The sequence below is a fragment of the Cavia porcellus genome, unplaced genomic scaffold (assembly GCF_034190915.1).
Source record: "Cavia porcellus strain 051 isolate PalLab524CR breed Dunkin Hartley unplaced genomic scaffold, mCavPor4.1 scaffold_10, whole genome shotgun sequence".
In the NCBI taxonomy this organism is placed as follows: Eukaryota; Metazoa; Chordata; class Mammalia; order Rodentia; family Caviidae; genus Cavia; species Cavia porcellus.
In genome coordinates, this window is record NW_026947493.1 from 6,678,899 (window position 1) to 6,697,762 (window position 18,864).

At 42.6% G+C, this 18,864-nt stretch overlaps 1 protein-coding gene across 5 annotated transcripts in view; it reads left to right on the plus strand.

The window, feature by feature from the left end:
- Nucleotides 1-31: 31 nt before the first annotated feature.
- Snx1 (sorting nexin 1) overlaps nucleotides 32-18,864 on the plus strand; it is a 49,770-nt gene continuing 30,937 nt past the window's right edge. For 3 of the 5 annotated variants that reach the window (XM_063256939.1, XM_063256940.1, XM_063256941.1), the window contains exon 1: nucleotides 1,713-1,949. In XM_063256939.1, coding sequence (XP_063113009.1) covers nucleotides 1,791-1,949 — 159 coding nt within the window. In that variant the 5' untranslated portion in view covers nucleotides 1,713-1,790. Of the gene's footprint in view, nucleotides 62-1,712; nucleotides 1,950-18,864 lie in introns of those variants that run through there. The other 2 variants (XM_063256942.1, XM_003480192.5) reach the window with 2 other exon arrangements.

Sequence of the window (18,864 nt, forward strand, 5' to 3'; positions counted from 1 at the left end):
GTAACGGTCAGTGAGTGCGTAGCCCAATGTCGGAGACAAGCTAAAGATGAACCCTGAGGAGGTAGGGAAAAGTGATCGTGGTGTCTATTACGGAGACTCTACAGTTGCGTCTCAAGGGAAGTGCTTCCAGCCCTCATCTTCCTGATGAGGCCGGAAGTGGGCTTCCGTTTGTGGGAAAGTGACCAGTCTTTGGAAGCCAGTTAGGAAGAGTTAAACATGGCACGACTGAGAGAAGGGGAGGATTTTGTGGTTTTCTCATCGCCTAGTGACTCAGTCTTCACAACTCCCCATTATGGGGAATGGTTCTACCAATCGCCTTTAAAGACAGCTTATAAGTAGAGAACTTTCCCTATGGTCAGGGTTATCTAATTGATATAATAGAGATAACCATTCTAAAAACGATAATCTTTTGGTATTCGTGGTTGTGAAGAATCTTAGTTATGTGACTGTCGATTTTGTTTCACACATCCATTCCTCCAGATACATTTGAGACATTTACCACACACCTGATTTGCCATTTGCAACGAGTATGCACCAAGATTACAAAGGTAGGGGACCCTGCTCCTGCCCTTAGGCAGATCCGAGACCTGAGAGAACCCTCAACTGATGCTGAAGATACGCAGTTGGAAACAAACACCCTTTCCAATGTTGGTGACAAGTTTTATTTCTGTAAAAGAGAAAGTTTGGGTTTTGTAGCTCATGCCTATAGTTCTAGCTATTTGGGAGGCCGAGGCAGGAGAATTGCAAGAACCTGAGTGACCAGGGTGGGCTACTTAGTGAGACTCCCGTCTCAAGACAAAAAGGTTGGGGATGTAGGTCAGTAGTAGAGTGCCCATAGATCCCCAGTATCAATCAATTACCCCCCCCCAAAGTTAGGGTTATAAAGTATTGCAGAATTATCCCATGATAGACAATGAATCATTTAGGCCCATGTTCAAAATTTAACCATTTCCCTGCCACTTATTCTATTCCATTTACTCCACAGCAATTAAAAGAATAATCCTTACATCCTTCCAACCAAATGTAATACACTGAGGTCTCATCTCCTCTGTGAGGCCTCCTGATTTCTTCAAGCAAATTTGATAATCTGTTTCATTATCCTGAAGCACGTTATAGCATTAACATGCTGAGGTGCTTTACAGGACTGCTTCCTTCATCAAACTCTTAACACCTCATGAGCCACTAGCTTCTTCATTTTTTTTTTTTTTATTTTTTATTTTTTTGGCACTGGGGATCGAACTCACAATGTCGTGCTTGCCAGGCAGGAACTTATGTCACTGAGCTAAATCACCGGCTAGCTTCTTAATTTCAAATACACAGCAAGGTTCCAGGCCCCAGTAAATGCTCAGTATATATTGAATGAATTAACTGAAGGTGGTCCAAGAATAAAGTGGCAAAACTTTCCTGTAATCTTTTGGGAGACTTCGATCAAAAATATTTACCGAATCTCGGCATGGGTATGTTTTCAAATATAGCTACAGGCTCCTTTATTCAAAGGCAGTCTTAGAAGCTGGGTTGAAAATAGAGCACAAAGGAAAAAGCAGCTCCCAGCCCCTCCCCTGCCCCCTGCGCCCGCCTGATCAGTGGCTAGGCATCGTGGTTCCAGGCACGGATTTGCTAGGCTGCAACCGAGGCCCCGCCCCAGCGCCAGGGCCCCGCCCACCTTCCCGCCCCCTAGCTCCCCTTGGGTCTCGCAGGGTCGCTGGGCCCGCGCAGCGCTGGATCGCTTTGCTCGCGGCGCTATCTCTCTATAAAGTTGTTGTTGCGGCTTCCGCCGCGGGTGGAGAAAGATGGCGTCGGGAGTTGGTGGCTGTAGCGCTTCGGAGAGACTCCCTCCTCCCTTCCCTGGCCTGGATCCGGAGTCTGAGGGGGCTACGGGCGGCTCAGAACCCGAGGCTGGGGACAGCGACACCGAAGGGGAGGACATTTTCACTGGCGCAGCGGCTGCCGTGAGTTCACCCTCGGGGCAGCCGGCAGGAGAGGGCCCCGAAGAGAAGGGAGGCGAAGCGAGGGTCGGGGGACAGGGGAGAGAGGGCCTGGCGAGAACCGACCCCGCGGTCGGCAGTTCGGGCTCGGGCCCTGGTGAGCTCCTAGAGGCAGGACCTGGCTTCCCGGCCCCGGGCAGGAGAGAGAGCAAGGAGGGGTGTGGTGGCCTGGCCGCTGTCCCCAGCAGCCGAGAACCTCCGAGGCTGTGCTTTGACCCTGCTGTGTGCCAGCAATTAAAAGAATAATCCTAACATCCTTCCAACCAAATATAATACAGTGAGGTCACACCTCCTCAGTGAGATGCACAGCACGGGCTGTTGTGAAGGTTGTGGCTTGGTAGGCTGACTTAAGAGTTCAGGATACGGGGCTGGGGTGCAGACCCTCCGTTCCCTAGCCTTACCGCTTGGGATGAAGAACGCTGTCTGGAGTTGCTGGGGACAGTGACCCGCCCACACAGCCTCTCCTCTGCCCAACACTTAACCTCTCAATACCGAAGACCCACTAGGAATCTTTGTTTATAAAACTTAGGTGACTCCTCTGATCCTAGGAGAATTGGGCCAGAAACCCATATAGAGGAGAACCTGCCAGATAAATCTCTACCAAAACCAGAAAGCTTTGTTCCTGTTAAGGGGATGCTTTAAAATGCACACTGTCTATTTGGGGGCGCGTTTGTAAATGTGGGGAGCACATGGTGATTCCCACAGTAAATATTCCGGGTTCTAGAAAGAGACTTAGTTAGGTTTTGGGGCAAATCATCTTTACGTGTGGAATGTGGAACTCAGTAATCAGTTATGGAACCAGTGCAGATGTTTCAGGCTGTTTTTTGAGAATACTGACTCATCTGACTTGGTAGTTATTTCCAGATTGTAAACTTCAGTGCTGGATCTATGAATTTTATCTTTGGATCTTAGATAATGGTTCACTTCAGAGCCGCTACTCCGTATCTAAGTAAAACAGCTTTATATCGTTTATGCAGGGCATGTACTTTTTTTTTTTTTTTTTTTTTTTGTCTTTTTCCTTTTTATCGGTACTGGGGATCGAACTCACTACTCCCTGCTTCCAAGGCAGGCGCTTATGCCGCTGAGCTAAACCTCCAGCCCCTAGGGCATGTACTTCAGAAAACGTTTGAGGCTTGCCTCATTTGTGTTAGAAAAAAGATTAAGTTTTTGGAGATATCTGCTGTGAAAGTCGTTAGAATTTGCCTGTACTATGTTCAGGAATTAAGTCCATAATCCCAGCTCATAAAGTGTTTGCTGATGCTGCTGTAACAACAAACTGTTTAATGAAGTCTGTTTTGCTGCCACTTTAGTTATCGTGCCATTTTAAACAAATCTTTATATAGTTAATCTCCCCTAAGTCATAGAGAAAAGCTACTGTTGGAATTACTGATAGCTGTTAAGACTATCTGAAAATTAAAATTTTATACTGAAAGTGACTGATTCTGTAGGCAAATGTTGATTTATTTTCTCAAAAAGGGACAGAAAAGAGAAGTTATTTTCTAGGAATTGTTAGTCTCTAAAGAAGTTCTGGAGGCTGAACTACTTTTTGATTGATACACTGGTTTATGATGCATGGTATGTCAAATGGTAAGATTATAGAAGTCCCTTGCCTACTTTCCAGCTAATAAAAAGAGAAAGGGCTCAGTGTGACCTTGCTTTTGCTAGAAAGTATATTTGTCCTTAAATTTGATCCAGGAAAACTGAGTTGCTATGGAAACTCAAATGCTATCTAAAACCATTTTTCAAACTATCTGCTCTTGATACTAATCTTCAGGAAGCTAGGATCCAAATTCCTCTCTAAACTGTTTTGTTAAACACTCATGAGAGACATCTGAACAAATGTTTTGGTTGTACGTCAGAGATGATAGGGGAGTGCAGCACTTTGTGTTTTATAGAACAACACTGAAGAAGTAAGTAATTAAGATAGGCTTTGAAGTCTTTTTTTTAGCCATGGTCTTGCTTTGTAATTCAGGCCTTGAACTCACTATGTAGCCCAGGCAAGGGGATCCTCTTACCTTAGCCTTCTAAATGCTAAGACTACAGGTGTGTGCTACCACACTCAGGTGAAATCTGATTTGAATGTAGGCTCTACTACTTGCTAATTTAACTTTAGACCAGGTTCTCGCTACAGTTTGCTCATCTATGAGGTGAACAGTGATAGTGCAGTTGGAGCCCTCTATCTTGGATCTGGCATCAACCAGCAATGGATAGAAAATATTTGGGGAAAAATAATATCTGTACTAAACATATCCTGTATAGACTTTCTTGTTACTCCTCCAAACAATATATTTTTTAAAACCTACTTACGTTGCATTAAGTGTTACAAGTAATCTAGAGATGATTTAAGTTTGAGGGTGTGTGTCGATTATATGCAAATTTTATGTACCACATACAAAGGATTTGAGCAGCCAAGGGAATGGGCAGGATGAGGGCCCTTATGACCAGATTTAATTAGAATATCTATAAAGAACTTAGAAAGGTTCCATCCACATGAAAGACACTTAAAGATACTTAATTGCTTTGTGTACTTAAGCTGTATTTGTTGGTGAGCCTTTAGGTTTTGGTTTGTGAGACTGGGCCTTACACTCACTAATGTATCCCAGGCCTATCCTGCCCCCAGCCTTCCAAGTGCTGGGATGACAGGCCTGCACCACCATGCCCAGCTTGTTGATAGGTATTTTGTAAACCAGAATTATTTTAAAATTCAAAAACCTCACAAAGTCTAATAATGGATTAGAAAAGTTATCCTTAAAATGGATAATGTATTTCATCAAAGTCAAAACCAACTAGTAAGATGAATTTTAATTAGCTAAAATCCATCAAAATAGGCATTTAATGACATTTTGGTTTAAATAAATCTTCATGCTGTTTGTATTTTGGAGAGAAAGACATGGACATTGAAGAATTATGTAACTGAAGTTTGTAAAATTTAAAACTATGGTATGTGTGTAATTTCTTGGACATTGGTATAACAGCTACTGCTATTAAATCATCCCATCTGCTCTCTTTTATAGCCCAAGGCTTTGTTAATACAGTAATAAAAATGTGATTTGATTTATAGTGGAGAGAGCAGTTTGAGATACTCATCTCAGAATCTATAATCCAGTTGCATAGTAGAGAATTATTAAAATAAATTTAAGTTGCTTTAAGACTAGAAACCAGCTTATAAAGTTCTGATTCTTAAGAAAAATGAACACCTTTTGTTTTCTGCCTCTTTGTGGGCCTATACATTTTAAAACTTTATTCATTTATTTTTGACTTTTTGAGACAGGGTTTCACTGTGCAGTTCAGGCTGGCCTTGAACTCACTTTGTAGCGTAGGCTGACCTCCCACTCCCAGTGATCCTCCTGCCTCAACCTCCCAAGTGCTGGGGATTAAAGGCATGTGCCATCATACCGGCTGGGCCTATAAATTTAAAAATTTAAATTATATATTATTTGAATATCTGATGTGGAATTGAATCCACATATGACTTGCAGTTAAAACTTTCTTAATTCTGGACCAGGATTAATTTTCTCTAAATAAAAAAAGAGACTGACTTTACTAGTCTTATTTGCAGACTTGCAACATGACTAGAGTTAAAGCAAATTGTTCTCTGCCTTCTCAGGAGTTGTTACATGCCCAGCTCTCTCCGATTAGGACCACAATTAGATTTGTCTCTAAATAAAAGCTAATTTTGCTCATGCTAGGAGGAAGAAAAGATTAGTATCCTTGGTTCAGATTCTGGTCAAATCTGGTACCTTCTTTTGGTAACACATCAGGCCAATTAGAGTTTTCCCCCGTTACTCTTCTCAGGAAACCCCAGTGAGTAGAGAAATGTCTGGAAAAAAATGCAATAAGATGAAGAATAGCAATGTATTTGAAAAGAAAATCATGTGAAGTAATTTGTCTTTGTTTAGTCAAGAATTATTTACAGAGGCCAGGTATGCTGGCAGATGCCTTTAATCCCAGCATTTGGGAGCCTGACGCAGGAGGATCCTGTGAGTTTGAGGCCAGCCTGTGCTATATAGTGAGTTCAAGGCCAGCCTGAACTATATATAGCAAGATCTTAGCAAAAAACAAACAAACAAACAATTTACATATGTCTGCTAGTATTTAATGCACAATTTAATTTATTGGTACTGTACTTAAAAGTCTTGGATAATGGGCCAGGGATTTAGCTCAGTGGCACAGTGCCTGCCTGGCAAGCACAAGGTCATGAGTTCAATTCCTGGTACCAAAAAAAAAAGAGCTTGGATAGCAGTTGCTCCTGACAGTAGTTTTAGACTGCAGAAAGTTATAGAAATTTAAGTTATATATTAGGATGTAGACAGGTAAAGACAGAGTTTTGTTAGCATCCAGCCCTTAGGCTGGAGCTAAACCTAAGACAAAGGTCTTTGCCTAGCATGCCTGATACCATGGCCTCTGGGCTGAATTCCCAGGACTGCCAAAAACAAAAAAAGTAATTAAACATTTAAAAATTTATCCCTAATTTTGTTGTTAAATTTTTTAATACACAGATGGAAATGTAACAACTTTTTTTGTTTTTTTCTTTTTCACTACTAGGGATTGAACCCAGGACATTCCCACTGAGCTACATCACTACATCCCCACCCCTTTATAAAATCATTTTTTATTTTGAAACACAGTATTACTTAAGTTCCTGGGCTGAGATCAGATTTGTGATCCTCCTACCTGAGTCTCAGAGAACTGGGATTACATGCCAAACTAACAAATTAGCTTTTCTGAAAAGTTGGTAAAAGGCACATAAGATTTACCATCTTAATTTATTTATTGTCTTTTTGAGACAGGGTCTCTTTATGCAGTTCAGGCTGGCCTTGAGCTCACTTTATAGCCTAGGCTGGTCTCAAACTCGCAACGATCCTCCTGCCTCAGCCTCTGGCTGTCATCTTAATTTTTTAGAATTATGTTTTTTTTAATTTGCAACACTGAGATAAGACATTTTTGCGGGGGTGGGGGGGGTACCAGGGATCGAACTCACAACCTTATGCTTGCCAGGCAGGCACTTAAGCCAATGAGCTAAATCCCTAGCTCCCCCCCCTCCCCCGCCCCCATTTTTTTGGAGACAGGGTCTCACTGTGTAGTCCAGGCTGGCCTTGAACTCATTAATGTAGCCAGAAACTTCAGCCTACAAAGTGCTGAGATGACCAATGTGTGTCACCATATCTGGAAATCTTATTTATTTATTTATTTATTATTGGTACTGATGATTGAACTCACGACCACCTGCTTGCAAGGCAGGTGCTTATGCTGCTGAGCTAAATCCCAAGCCCCTGGAAATCTTATTTTTAGCCACACAATTAAGTAATGTTGAGTATATTCACATTATATTAAAACAACTTCTCCAGAATGTTTTCATCTTGCAAATCTGCAATTCTATACCCATTGAATTGTTCTTTCCCCATTCCCCCTTTCTCCAGTCTCTAGTAATCACAATTCTAACTTAACATTTCTGTGATTTTTTTTTTTTTTTTTACAGTGTCACGGTACTCTGAATTTTTTTTTTTCTTTGTTAAGGTAGTTTCCCATATTGTTCAGGGTGGTTTTGAACTTGTGAGCTCTAGACATCCTACTGCCTCTTCCCCTCCTAACAACTGGGACCACAGGCATACACTTCAGTCCCCAGCATGGTTTCTATTGCTTTGATTACTACAGATGCATTACATAAGTGGCATCACCTATATTGTCTTTATGCGACAAGCTTATTTTACATAGTCTGATGCCATGGTGGTTGCTCCTGCTATAAATGGTGAATAATATTCCATCATATGAACGTAGCACATTTTGTTTATCTTCTGCCAGTCTTCTGCCAGTAGCCACTTGGGTTGCTTCTACCCTTCTCTGTGAAAAGTATTTATTTTAAATATGAACACGCAGTTTCTAAGACCCTGCTTTGAGTTCTCCAGGGTGTATACCTAAGAGTGGGACTGTGGGTCCTAAGGTAGTTCTGCTCTCAATATTTTGAAGAACTTCCATATTGCTTTCCTTGGTGGTTGTACCATTTTATGATTGCACCTGAGTTCTTTTTAAACCTAGAGTGTTAAGAGGATAACCTGTTTGTTTTTGGACATGGTTTTATTAAAAGCCATGACAGAGCCAGCTGTTCAGTCGATCTCTAATTCCATCACTCCAGAGGCTGAGGCAGGAGGATCACAAATTCATAGGCCACCGTGGGTTATGTAACAAGACTGTCTCAAAAACCCCAAAACATTGGCTATTATGGCTTTCCTCACAATGCCCTGTATTCTCGAGGGAGGGTATACTTTTATTTTGTTCTTTCCTCTTTTGTTCAGCCAGATCTTCTCTGCAGAGCCAGTTTCTCCTTGTCTTCACTGTTACTTTTTCAAATAAGCTTTCTGTCACCATTTAAAAACAAAGCCAAAAAAAAGCCGTAAGGAGCATGATAGCTGGTCAGTATTTAGTTTGCTGCTCTGTAAAACATGCGCAGTAGCTGTTCCCAGGGTGTTGACTGCCCTCCCTGTTTATTGATACCAGTGATTCTCTGGTCTTAACCAGACTTCTGAAAGTGAATCTACATAATGTGATTTTTTTTTTTGTCTTTTTTGTTTTTATCGGTACCAGGGATCGAACTCTTACCTGCTTGCAAGGCAGGTGCTTATGCCGCTGAACTAAATCCCCAGCCCCATAATGTGATCTTAAACAAAGATATGTTGCTTAGTCCTCCTAGTTAAAGGTATAGTCATCTAAAACTAATATTAGCAGTTAGGGGTCCCTTACTAGCACACTATTATAGACACTTCTTTTTGAAGCTGACTTAACAGCAAGTGGTTAGAACTGGTTTAAAGATCAGAAGGGGAAATTTCACATTATGATTAAAGTGTTGTTAGAAGCCACATGTGGTGGCACACGTGAAATTCCAGTAGTGTATTTGGGAGGCCGAGATGGGAGGATCTTAAGTTTGAGACCAACCTCAACAATATAGTAAAACCCTATTCTGAAAAAAAAGTTCTTGAAAACATTAATGATAGACGTTACAGTGAAAGTTAATCTAATGTTCAGTTCAGATAGTAAACAAGTTTTACTTCTAATTTATATTGCCTGGAGTACATTAACTTATTTATTATTATCCTAGTAAGTAACTTAGCTTTCAGAATTATGGGAGAAAGCTAATAAAAGTATTTATCAAAGCACTTTTGAAGAGAAGTTTTTTAAAATGACTAATAAGAACCCACCTTAAACTTACTCAAGTTGGTTAGGTTAGGGAAAAGAACAGAAAGAACACTCCTAATTTCTCTCCCATGGCCTCCACTGCTTCTCTGTACTCTAACTAACTTTTACCCTAAATAAATCAGGAGTAGCTGAGCATTGCTAGTTCAAGTAGCCCCAGTATCTCATTCCAGGAAAAGCCTGTTGCTCAACTTTTTCTGGCTTATTCTCTTGCTTAGTCAAATGGAGAGCTGGGGTTTGATTTTGTTCTCAAGGCAGATTTGAACAGGATGTGCTGTTTCACATTTTAGATAAGAATCCACCCATTAGTACTTAGATCCTTCTGCAATTTTTCCAGAGCCTTCTAAGTATGATCTGTTTGCTTAGGGCCCAGAAAATTTAGTAAAGAAATTACACCAGAGTGTTGAGTAGCATGTGTTGTGTAGCTAAATTTTGGTGCGTGGAAGATGCCCTTTCTGCATCTTCCGCAGTAGCTGAGTGCCCTGCTGGTGATTTCCTTATTGGCTTCAGAGTCAGTTTCCTACCCTTTCCGCTCCCCTTTTCCATTTTCATGGCCCGCTACCCTCTACCTTAGTTCTTTCCCTTTTTTGTGCCATGGACTCCTTGAGTAGGCCAGGAAAGCTTGTGGAGCCATTCTCAGACTAATATTTTAATGTCTAAAATACAAGATTACTGAGGAAACCAACTTTATTGGAATATACTTATCAATACTTTAAAACAATGGTATATCAAAAATGTGCTTTTTAATGCTTTAAGTAGCAAAATCTAGAAGTAAGTATAACTTGTAATAGATAAGAGCGTAAATGATTCTTGGAGATCTATAGCAACAGTAATACCATAAATAGCTAGAATATACTGGTCACAGTTTTAGGTGCTGCCATTGCAATTAGTTTGTTGCCTCTCTCTATATTTGAAGGAAATGCTGAATTTCAGTTAGTGGTTGACTAAAGTGAAATTGTAAATTTGATTTCATTGAAATTCCAAGATCACCTCCTCCTGGAGCTCAAGATAAGAAGTAGTTTGATTCCTTAAGTTAAAGAGGGAGTAATGAGGTGAAGTCATGTTTACTAACCATGTACACGCCCAGTAAGATGCGCCTTCCTCTCCAGTCCAGCAAGTACTAATGCCCACTCTCCTAAGCATAGATTATTATTAACCTTCTGCTGTTGCTGCTACAACATTTTTGAAACTCTGACAGTAGAAGAAGGGTCCTTGTCTACAGTAAACAGAATAAAGCTCCTCTACCTGCAGGTGTGGTAGTGTGCACCTATCATTCCTGCACTCAGGAGGCCGAAGTGGGAAGATCATCTTGAATTCAAGGCCAGCATGAACTACATAGTGTGACCTTGTCTTAGAATGAATGAATAAATAAATAATTCTCCTCTTCCCCCAAAGATATCTACATCCTAATTCTAGAGTTGGTGAATATATGTTTGTTATGTGTAAATGGAGCATTAAGATTGAAGATGGAATTAAGATTGCAAATCAGATGACCTTGAGATAAAGAAGTATCTTGGGTTATCAGGCCAGGGTTATAATCAAAAGGATCCTGAAAGGGCCAGAGCATGTGGGTGCACATCTGTAGTCCTAGTGCTTGGGAGGTTGAGTAGGAGGATCGCAGTGAGTTCGAGGTCAGCCTGGGCTGTATAGCGAGACCTTGTCTCAAAAAAATAATGAAACAAAAGGGTCCTTAAAAATGTGAGCAGAATCCGTGGAAGAAAAAAACAGAGAGGTGAACATCCTTGACTTTGGAGATGGATAGGAAAGAGCCAAGGAATGGCTGTTGCAAACTGGGAAGAGCAGAGAAATAGACTGTCCCCCAGAATTTGTGGGAAAAAGCGCAGCCTGCAGACATCTTGATTTTAGCCCAGCAAGACACCTGTTGGGCTCCCATGGAATTATGTGATGATAAATTTGCACAGCTTCTGCTAGGATTATTTCCAAAAGATGAAAAATATTTCTAAAAGATGAGAAGTATAAAATAAAAAGCGGCCTTTATTCTGAGAACACGGAGAGAGATGACCGGCACCCCTCACCACTGGCGACTGGCGATCTCTCCGGCGGACATGTGGCATGTAAATAGCCTCGGTTTGGGGTGGAACCTAAGGTGTGCATTAGGAATGTATAGGTTTCACGCCATAGGTAAATTCTCGGGGGCGGGAAGATGGCGTCAAAGGTAAATTCCTAGAGGCAGGGGAGATAGGGGCTTCCTGCTTCCTGTTGAGGCTTTTCTGGCTACAGTGTCCTGTCTGGGCCAAAACCCTTTCATAGCCCATCTTATGATTATTATTATGAAAAGCGGCGAACATTTCTCTCTTTAACTACTTCCTGCTGGCAGAGGACACTGTACTGGATGGAGCCTAGGGGAGTCGATGGATGAAGGTTGATGCCCAGGTACACACTGGTGCCAGGTGTTTTGCCAGGACAACTTCACTGGTAAATGCACGTATGTTAGACTGGAAAAACAAAGAGACAAGATGTTATGAGGAGACATGGCACTGTCATATTTAAGGACCCAGGTGAGGTAGAGGGAAAGGTGCCTTTTATTTAGACATGTCATTCTATCAGGACCATGTTGAGGTAGAAACATTTCCACGGTAAGGCAGAATTCTGAAAAATTAAATGTGGGGTTAGGAGAAGTGAAGTTATGAGAGGTGATTACTCCCCCATCTGAAAGCATAAAAGTTAAGAGGTAGGTCGGTAAGGCTTGTCTCTGGTATGCATGATGTTGGAGTCTGTAGGCAATACTGTTAAAGAGTCCTGCTATAAAAATGACCATTAATAGAATGTAAGGAATTAGGAACCAAAGTGGATAACAAGACATGACTTAGCCTGTTAACTGTGACTGTGAGGCCTTCGTGAAACAGAGATGGGTGGGCGGCAGAGATGACCACTCAGAATGATCAGATTTAGAGCTGGACGGGCACCTCTTAGTCTGAGTGATGTGAAACCAGGATGGCAGTCTAGCAACTTTGATTTAGGCATGGGTCACTGTAACCTGGTTGTATCAGCAGTTTACCTGGTTGTGGGAAAGGCTTTTATGTATCCTGAAAAAGTATAAACAAAGTGAGAAGACAAAATGTATCTGTTAGTCTTGACTAGGGTTACCTGACAAATTGGTGAATAAGAAAGGAAGGGGGTGGTCTTACATCACTGAGGAGAGGTTCACCAGTGACAACAGGTGGAAGCTGTTGAGGCCTCAGTGTGTCTAAGTGAGCCTGCATAAACACAAGGGAGTGAAAGCATTTTAAGATTTAGGACTGGAACCTGCACAAAATAGGCCCTGTTTGTAAATGGCATAGGTTGACCATCAATACCCCATCACAGAGATTGAGGGCTTAATACAGCAGCCTGAAAACTCAGGAAGAACTCTGTATATATAGCCTCTATGTCCACAAATATAGAGAATGTCTTACCTGAGAGTTTTAGTGGAACTTGGACTCCAAGATGGACACCACAAAGGGGGCTGCTGGCCCTGAGCCCCCTTAGTCTTCGGCAGCAATTTTTTCAGCGATGAATCTGGCAGTGTCAACATTTTCTGTGAGGGCTAGAAGTTAGGATGGCTTACCCACACTCTGGTGGCTAGGACAGTCCAGCAGCCCTGAAGTAAGGTCTCAACACCAGGATGGGGCATTTTGTTGCCCAATGTCTTCTGCTGCATTTGAGCATGATCCATGGGGGGGGGGGGTCAGGCAGCTCCGCCTTTTGTAGGTTTACCTGCCTTAGAACTCCAAGTGTCAAAAGTGTTAAAAATATGAAAAACTATATTGAAGATCTCTCTAAGGTTTGAAGGTCAAGTTTTGCCTTTTTGTTTGGGATTTGGACTACAGTAAAAGGTATCTGTAGAATTAAGTAAGTATACAGGAGTTTAATATTGGCATTTCAGATCAGAGAACAGGCTTTATCTGAATGACATACTGCTTTTTTTAGGGTGCCATGTGGCAGGCCATTGTTTTACTGAAATTACATACTTGACAAAAAAGGCTTTAGTCTGCCTAAAAAGGCTTTAATGGAAACATTTTACAGTAAAGATATCAAAATTGATCTAATACTGTCAAATTTTGAACACATTTACTTTTAAAAGTTATTATTTGCAGTAGTATGAACCAAGACAAATAAAATAAAACTTTAAAGAAAACCCTTGTGGGGCTGGGGATTTAGCTCAGCGGCATAAGCGCCTGCCTTGCAAGCAGCCAGTCGTGAGTTCGATCCCCGGTACCGATAAAAACGAAAAAGACCAAAAAAAAGAAAACCCTTGTCTTGAAATAGAGCTAGTGGTTCCTAGCAAAAAGGAATTTATAACCTTAGTTGTTAAACGGGCGAATGGTGAAGGCTTTGATTGATAAACAAGGGAGGTAAAATTATCAGGTGGCCAATAACCTTGATGAAATGGTTTGAGAATTGTGATTAAAAAAATAGCATCTCTTGAGCAGAGCCGAATTGTAAAAAAAACATGCCTGAGCAGAGCCACTGAGCTGCTGTTTCGCGGCGTGCCAGCAGAGCACGCCCAGCGTGGGGGTGGGGCAAGTGCCGGGACGTATCGTGCAGGGGCGGGCTGGGACATCCCCCAGAAACACGTAAGGCAGCGGAGGCAGCAGTGGTGCACAGGGGAGGGAGGAGCTGGGATGGCGCATGGGGGAGGGGCTGGGAGGTGGCATGACAGTGCGCGAAGCTGGAACTGCTCGAAGGGTGCGAGGATTAGAAAGCCAATTTAGGAACACAGCTGGGTTTTGATTAGCCTCTTGGACCTGTTTTAAAAGTTTGTTATACTTAGTATGCTTGTCCTGCTCTGGCACAGCTGTAGGCCCAGGATCATTATCAGTGATGTTTACCTTATGTCTGTGATCAGCTTTTTAAAAAGCTGCTTGCCACAGCTGATTTTGTTCTTGTGAGCTGAGAGTGGTATTTAGAATCACATAAACATCCTTAAAATATAAATCATAACAATTAGTAATAAGTTTAAATTGCCTGATATAATTCTGTGGGTCAACAGAGAAGGTACCTAATTTATGGGTAATCTGGGATAGATCAGAAAGGGAAAAAGGCACATGGATGTTAAAAAGTCCCTTGGGGCCAGCTTGCTCCCAAAGCGGTAGCAGAGCCTGAGGAGAAGATTCCGGAGCAGAGGGCCATTGGGCAGCCATCTGTCCGGTAGATGCGTGTGAGCAATCATCTGTAGAGGGCCTACAGAGCTGCTGCTGATCACCCTGGGAAACAGGCAGATGGCGTCTCAGTGTGTGCCTTGCAGCGAGAGGATTGCTGTCGGCAGCACAATGAAGCATCATGTGCAACAGGGTGGCTGTTGCAGTTCACAAGAGGAGCCACAAGGGACCACCCATTGAAAGTGAGGGTCCTGGGAACATGGCAGCGCCCTGTCACCATGTGACCCTCCTGAACATGGTGGCACCATGCCACGTGGCAGAGGGTTGCAACATGGCGACTATTCCCAGCGCAAGCTGGAACAATCATGTGGCCTGCTGGAAGGACATAGCGACCGAGACTTAGTATGGTGGGCGGGCAGTGAGAATGCTGTAGGGGATAGAAAATTCTCAGGAGAACAAGAAATCAGAGACTTTGAGGAAGCGCTAACAGAGTGATTAGAGTTGCTGGGAGAGTTATGGATCCCGGAAGGCGGAGAGGGAGACGATCGCACAGTGGGAGGTATCTGTGACGCATTGGGACCAGGACTGCTGAGAGAATCAGGCATAGGGGGAGGGGAGAGCAGTCCGGCGGAGGTAATGGCAGGGAATGAGTTTGGGGGTAGGCAGGCGGCAGCTGGGAAAACACCGGAGGAACGTCCACAAGTGAATCCTGAGGGCAGGACAGAAATGTTTGCAGCGCGGTAGAGTTAGCTAAAAGTATCTCAGCGGGAGCACAAGACTTAATGAGAGACTGGCGTGTTCTCAGAACAAGCAAGGCCTGAATATAAGGGAGTTCTAATAACTTGTTGCCTGTCTGACAGAAATCATACAAATTCCTGAGAATGCAGGGGTCAAATGTTCCTTCCTTGGGCCAGTGCTTGACAATAAGTGGGTATGTTGGCCAGACCTCCTGGCAGTAAAAAGTTAGTTGTTTAGTTTTTATGGTACTTTTAATTTTTAGAGTACGTAAATTAAAAATTAGGCATTGTAAAGGCATCTTTTGGGAGTTAGAAAATACGTTCCCCGTGACTGATTCAGGCAAGAAAAAAGCCGGTGGTCCAGAACAAGCCGTCACTCATTTGTGGCACCACGTGGCTGCTCTGGTTCCAAAAACTCGTATATTCCAGTCGTCACTGAGAGATTTACGAGTGGAGCCCATGTGGGGTCAGTAACAGTTTTGCCCGTGAAAGCTCGAGGCTTTAAGGGAAGTGAGGCGGTCCTTTCAGTGTGGGCGGTTCAAAAATCTCTGCTTTGGGCTATCCGAACCCAAAGAATGTGAGAGATTTTATAGAGTGTGGACACAGGTTTGCCCAGAAAGAACCCTACCCTAGGCTGTCCTAAGGACATGAAAATACAGACCCACATGAACGGGGAGAACAGTCGACTGGGGCTGCCCAGTGCCAAAAGTTCCCCCGGGAGTGCTCACCTGAAATCAATCTGGCCAATGCGAGTGCAGGTAGCTGGCGACAAGGAGGTCTCAGGAGAGGAAAAAGCTCAGAATTAATCCAGGATGTTATCTGGTTATCGGCTAGAGGACTCAACTGGGTGTGTCCCAGGAGTCAATTACCTGCCGATCCAGTCACGGCACCAAAGGCTAGGATTATTTCCAAAAGATGAAAAATATTTCCAAAAGATAAGAAGTATAAAATAAAAAGCGGCCTTTATTTTGAGAACACGGAGAGATGACCAGCACTCCCACCGCTGGCGTCTGGCGATCCGGCGGGCATGTGGCGTGGGGGTATGTAAATAGCCTCAGTTTGGGGTGGAACCTAAGGCAGGCATTAGGGATGTACAGGTACCCCATGGAGATGTACAGGTAGGTTTCGAGCCATAGGTAAATTCCCAGGGGCAGGAAGATGGTGTCAAAGGTAAATTCCTAGGGGTGGGGAGATAGGGGCTTCCTGCTTCCTGTTGAGGCTTTTCTGGCTACAGTGTCCTGTCTAGGCCAAAACCCTTTCAGCTTCAGCTGTTCAAAGTGTCTGATAATGTGTTCTGATGGCAATAGAAGACTAATATACTAATGCAACTTTGTTCATTTCCATCACTAAAGATGGCAAGAAGGAGCAAGTATTTCATCTCAATGTCTTCCAAACTTTTTTTTTTAAACCAGAGATTGAATCCAATACAGTTCCAGTCTTTGTATTTTTTGTTTATGGAAGTTATTTTTGTCTCACTAAGCTGCTAAGTTGCCCAGGCTGGACTCAAACTTGCCTTCCTCCTACCTTAGCCTCCCAAAATGCTCCACTGCATTGACTCAAACTGGTATGTAAAAATTTTTATGCTTGGGGGCTGGGGATTTAGCTCAGCGGCATAAGTACCTGCCTTGCAAGCAGGCGGTCCATGAGTTCGATCCCCGATACCAATAAAAAAAAAAAAAATTTATGCTTGTCCTGTTATCTAGGTCTAGCTCCTGGGGCTGTTTTACTCCTCATTGTCCTTGTGTGGTTACAGTGGTGTGTGATCACATAGCTCCTTAGTCCCATCTTGCCTCACTAAAGGATACTAATTTTCCCTCAAAACAGTAAGTATTCCTGAGAAGCTGTGCTACCTTATCATTTCATTTGGATTCGACCTCAGGGTACACTTGAGCATCCTGACAACACCCATCTTTGGTTTGGGTCTCCTGGGTGTAGCAGAGAGGAGCTAATTGAGGCAGAGTAGTAACTGGCTGACCCGGAGGTGAAATCACTGGTACTTCTCAGTACTGAATGCCTGTGTCAGCTGAGAGGCAGCAGTCCACATCTGTTCTTCCTGAGCGAAGGAAATTATGTTAATGACCTGGGCCTCATAGTTTGAGGTTGGTAGCTATCAAAATATACCAGTTTGTGCCTGCCTGGCAGGAGCAAGATCCTGAGTTTGATTCCCTGTACAAAATAAAAAGGAAGAAATTTCAACTGCAGCTGAAATTTTTTTTTTTTTTTTGTCTTTTTCATTTTTATCGGTACCGGGGATCAAACTCACGACCGCCTGCTTGCAAGGCAGGTGCTTATGCCGCTGAGCTAAATCCCTAGCTCCTGCAGCTGAATTTTGAAGAACCAGGAATATAGCTGAGTGGCACAGTATCTGCTTGATAAGTGCAAGGCTCTGAGTTTGATTCTTGCTACCAAAAAAAAAAAAAAAAATCCCAAAATATTGTTTGCTCTTCATAAAAGTGCTCTTGGGGCCCATCTTTCCATTATGCTCTGGAAATTAAGACTTTGTGTATCTGTAGGCTGTTATCATCAGAAGCTCTTGAATGTTTACATAGGCTTATCCCTGGAACTACCTACTAGAATTAACAGCCAAAGGGGATAAGTATCAGATAGCCCAGCCAGGAATTCTGTCCACTAATGAAAAAGAATGCTGCCTGTATATAAAACGGAGGCAAGGGGAAATTGGCAGAACAGTTCTTTAGCTTCATTTATTACTTCACAAACATACTATTTTCATGTTGCGTAACAATGTATCCCCTTCAAACAGTTGGATGTTTGTGTGACTTATTAACGACTGAGAGGTTTTAAAAATATGAATTATAGATTGGACATGGTGGCACATGCCTGCAATCCCTAGCACTCAAGGACGCTGAGGCAGGAAGATCACAAATTTGAGCCTAGCCTAGGTAATTTAGCAATTTAGGGAGACTCTTTATCAAAATAAAAAAGCTGGGGTTGTGGTTCAGCTTGAAGGCCCTGGTCTGGATCCCCAGTACTGCCTAAGGTAGTGGTGGGGTTTGCAAAACAAAGCTTAGTTTTACTATTGATTTTTGCCATTCAGTGTAATCAGTGTCTTCTACCCCCAAAATAAATTTATCCTGGAATTTTAAGGGTTGATTCAAAATTAGTTTTCTTTCTTTTTTTTTTTTTTGTCTTTTTCCTTTTTATCGGTACCAGGGATTGAACTCACGACTGCCTGCTTGCAAGGCAGGCGCTTATGCCGCTGAGCTAAATCCCCAGCCCCCCAAATTAGTTTTCTAACATAAATTAATACCTTACAATATTAATTATCTTTTTTTTTTGGTCTTTTTTTGTCTTTTTTTATTGGTACCAGGGATCGAACTCACAACTGCCTGCTTGCAAGGCAGGCGCTTATGCCGCTGAGCTAAATCCCCAGCCCCTACAATATTAATTAAAAGTTACATTGGTTGCCAGGTATGGTATTTAACATCTGTAATCCCACTACTTGGGAAGCTCAGGCAGGAGGATCATCATGAGATCGAGGTCAATCTGGGGTCTTAATGAGTTCAAGGCCACCCTGAACTATGTAGCAGATAAATAAAAATAACCTTTGTGTATGAGAGGGGAGTAATGGGAATGGAATCCATGGCCTTCGTGATGTACAGCCCCATCCCCTTTTTATTTTATTTATTTGTTTTGTCTTTTTTTTTTTTTTTTTTTTTTTTTGAGACAAGATTTCACTGTGCAGTTCAGAGTGACCTAGAATTTAGAGCGATCCACCTGCTTCAGCCTCCCAGGAGTGCTTGGATTACAGGTGTACACCATCACACCCAGGTTTCACTTTTTTTTACCCCCCTTTATTTTTTATTTTGAGACTATATTTCACTGAGATCCCCA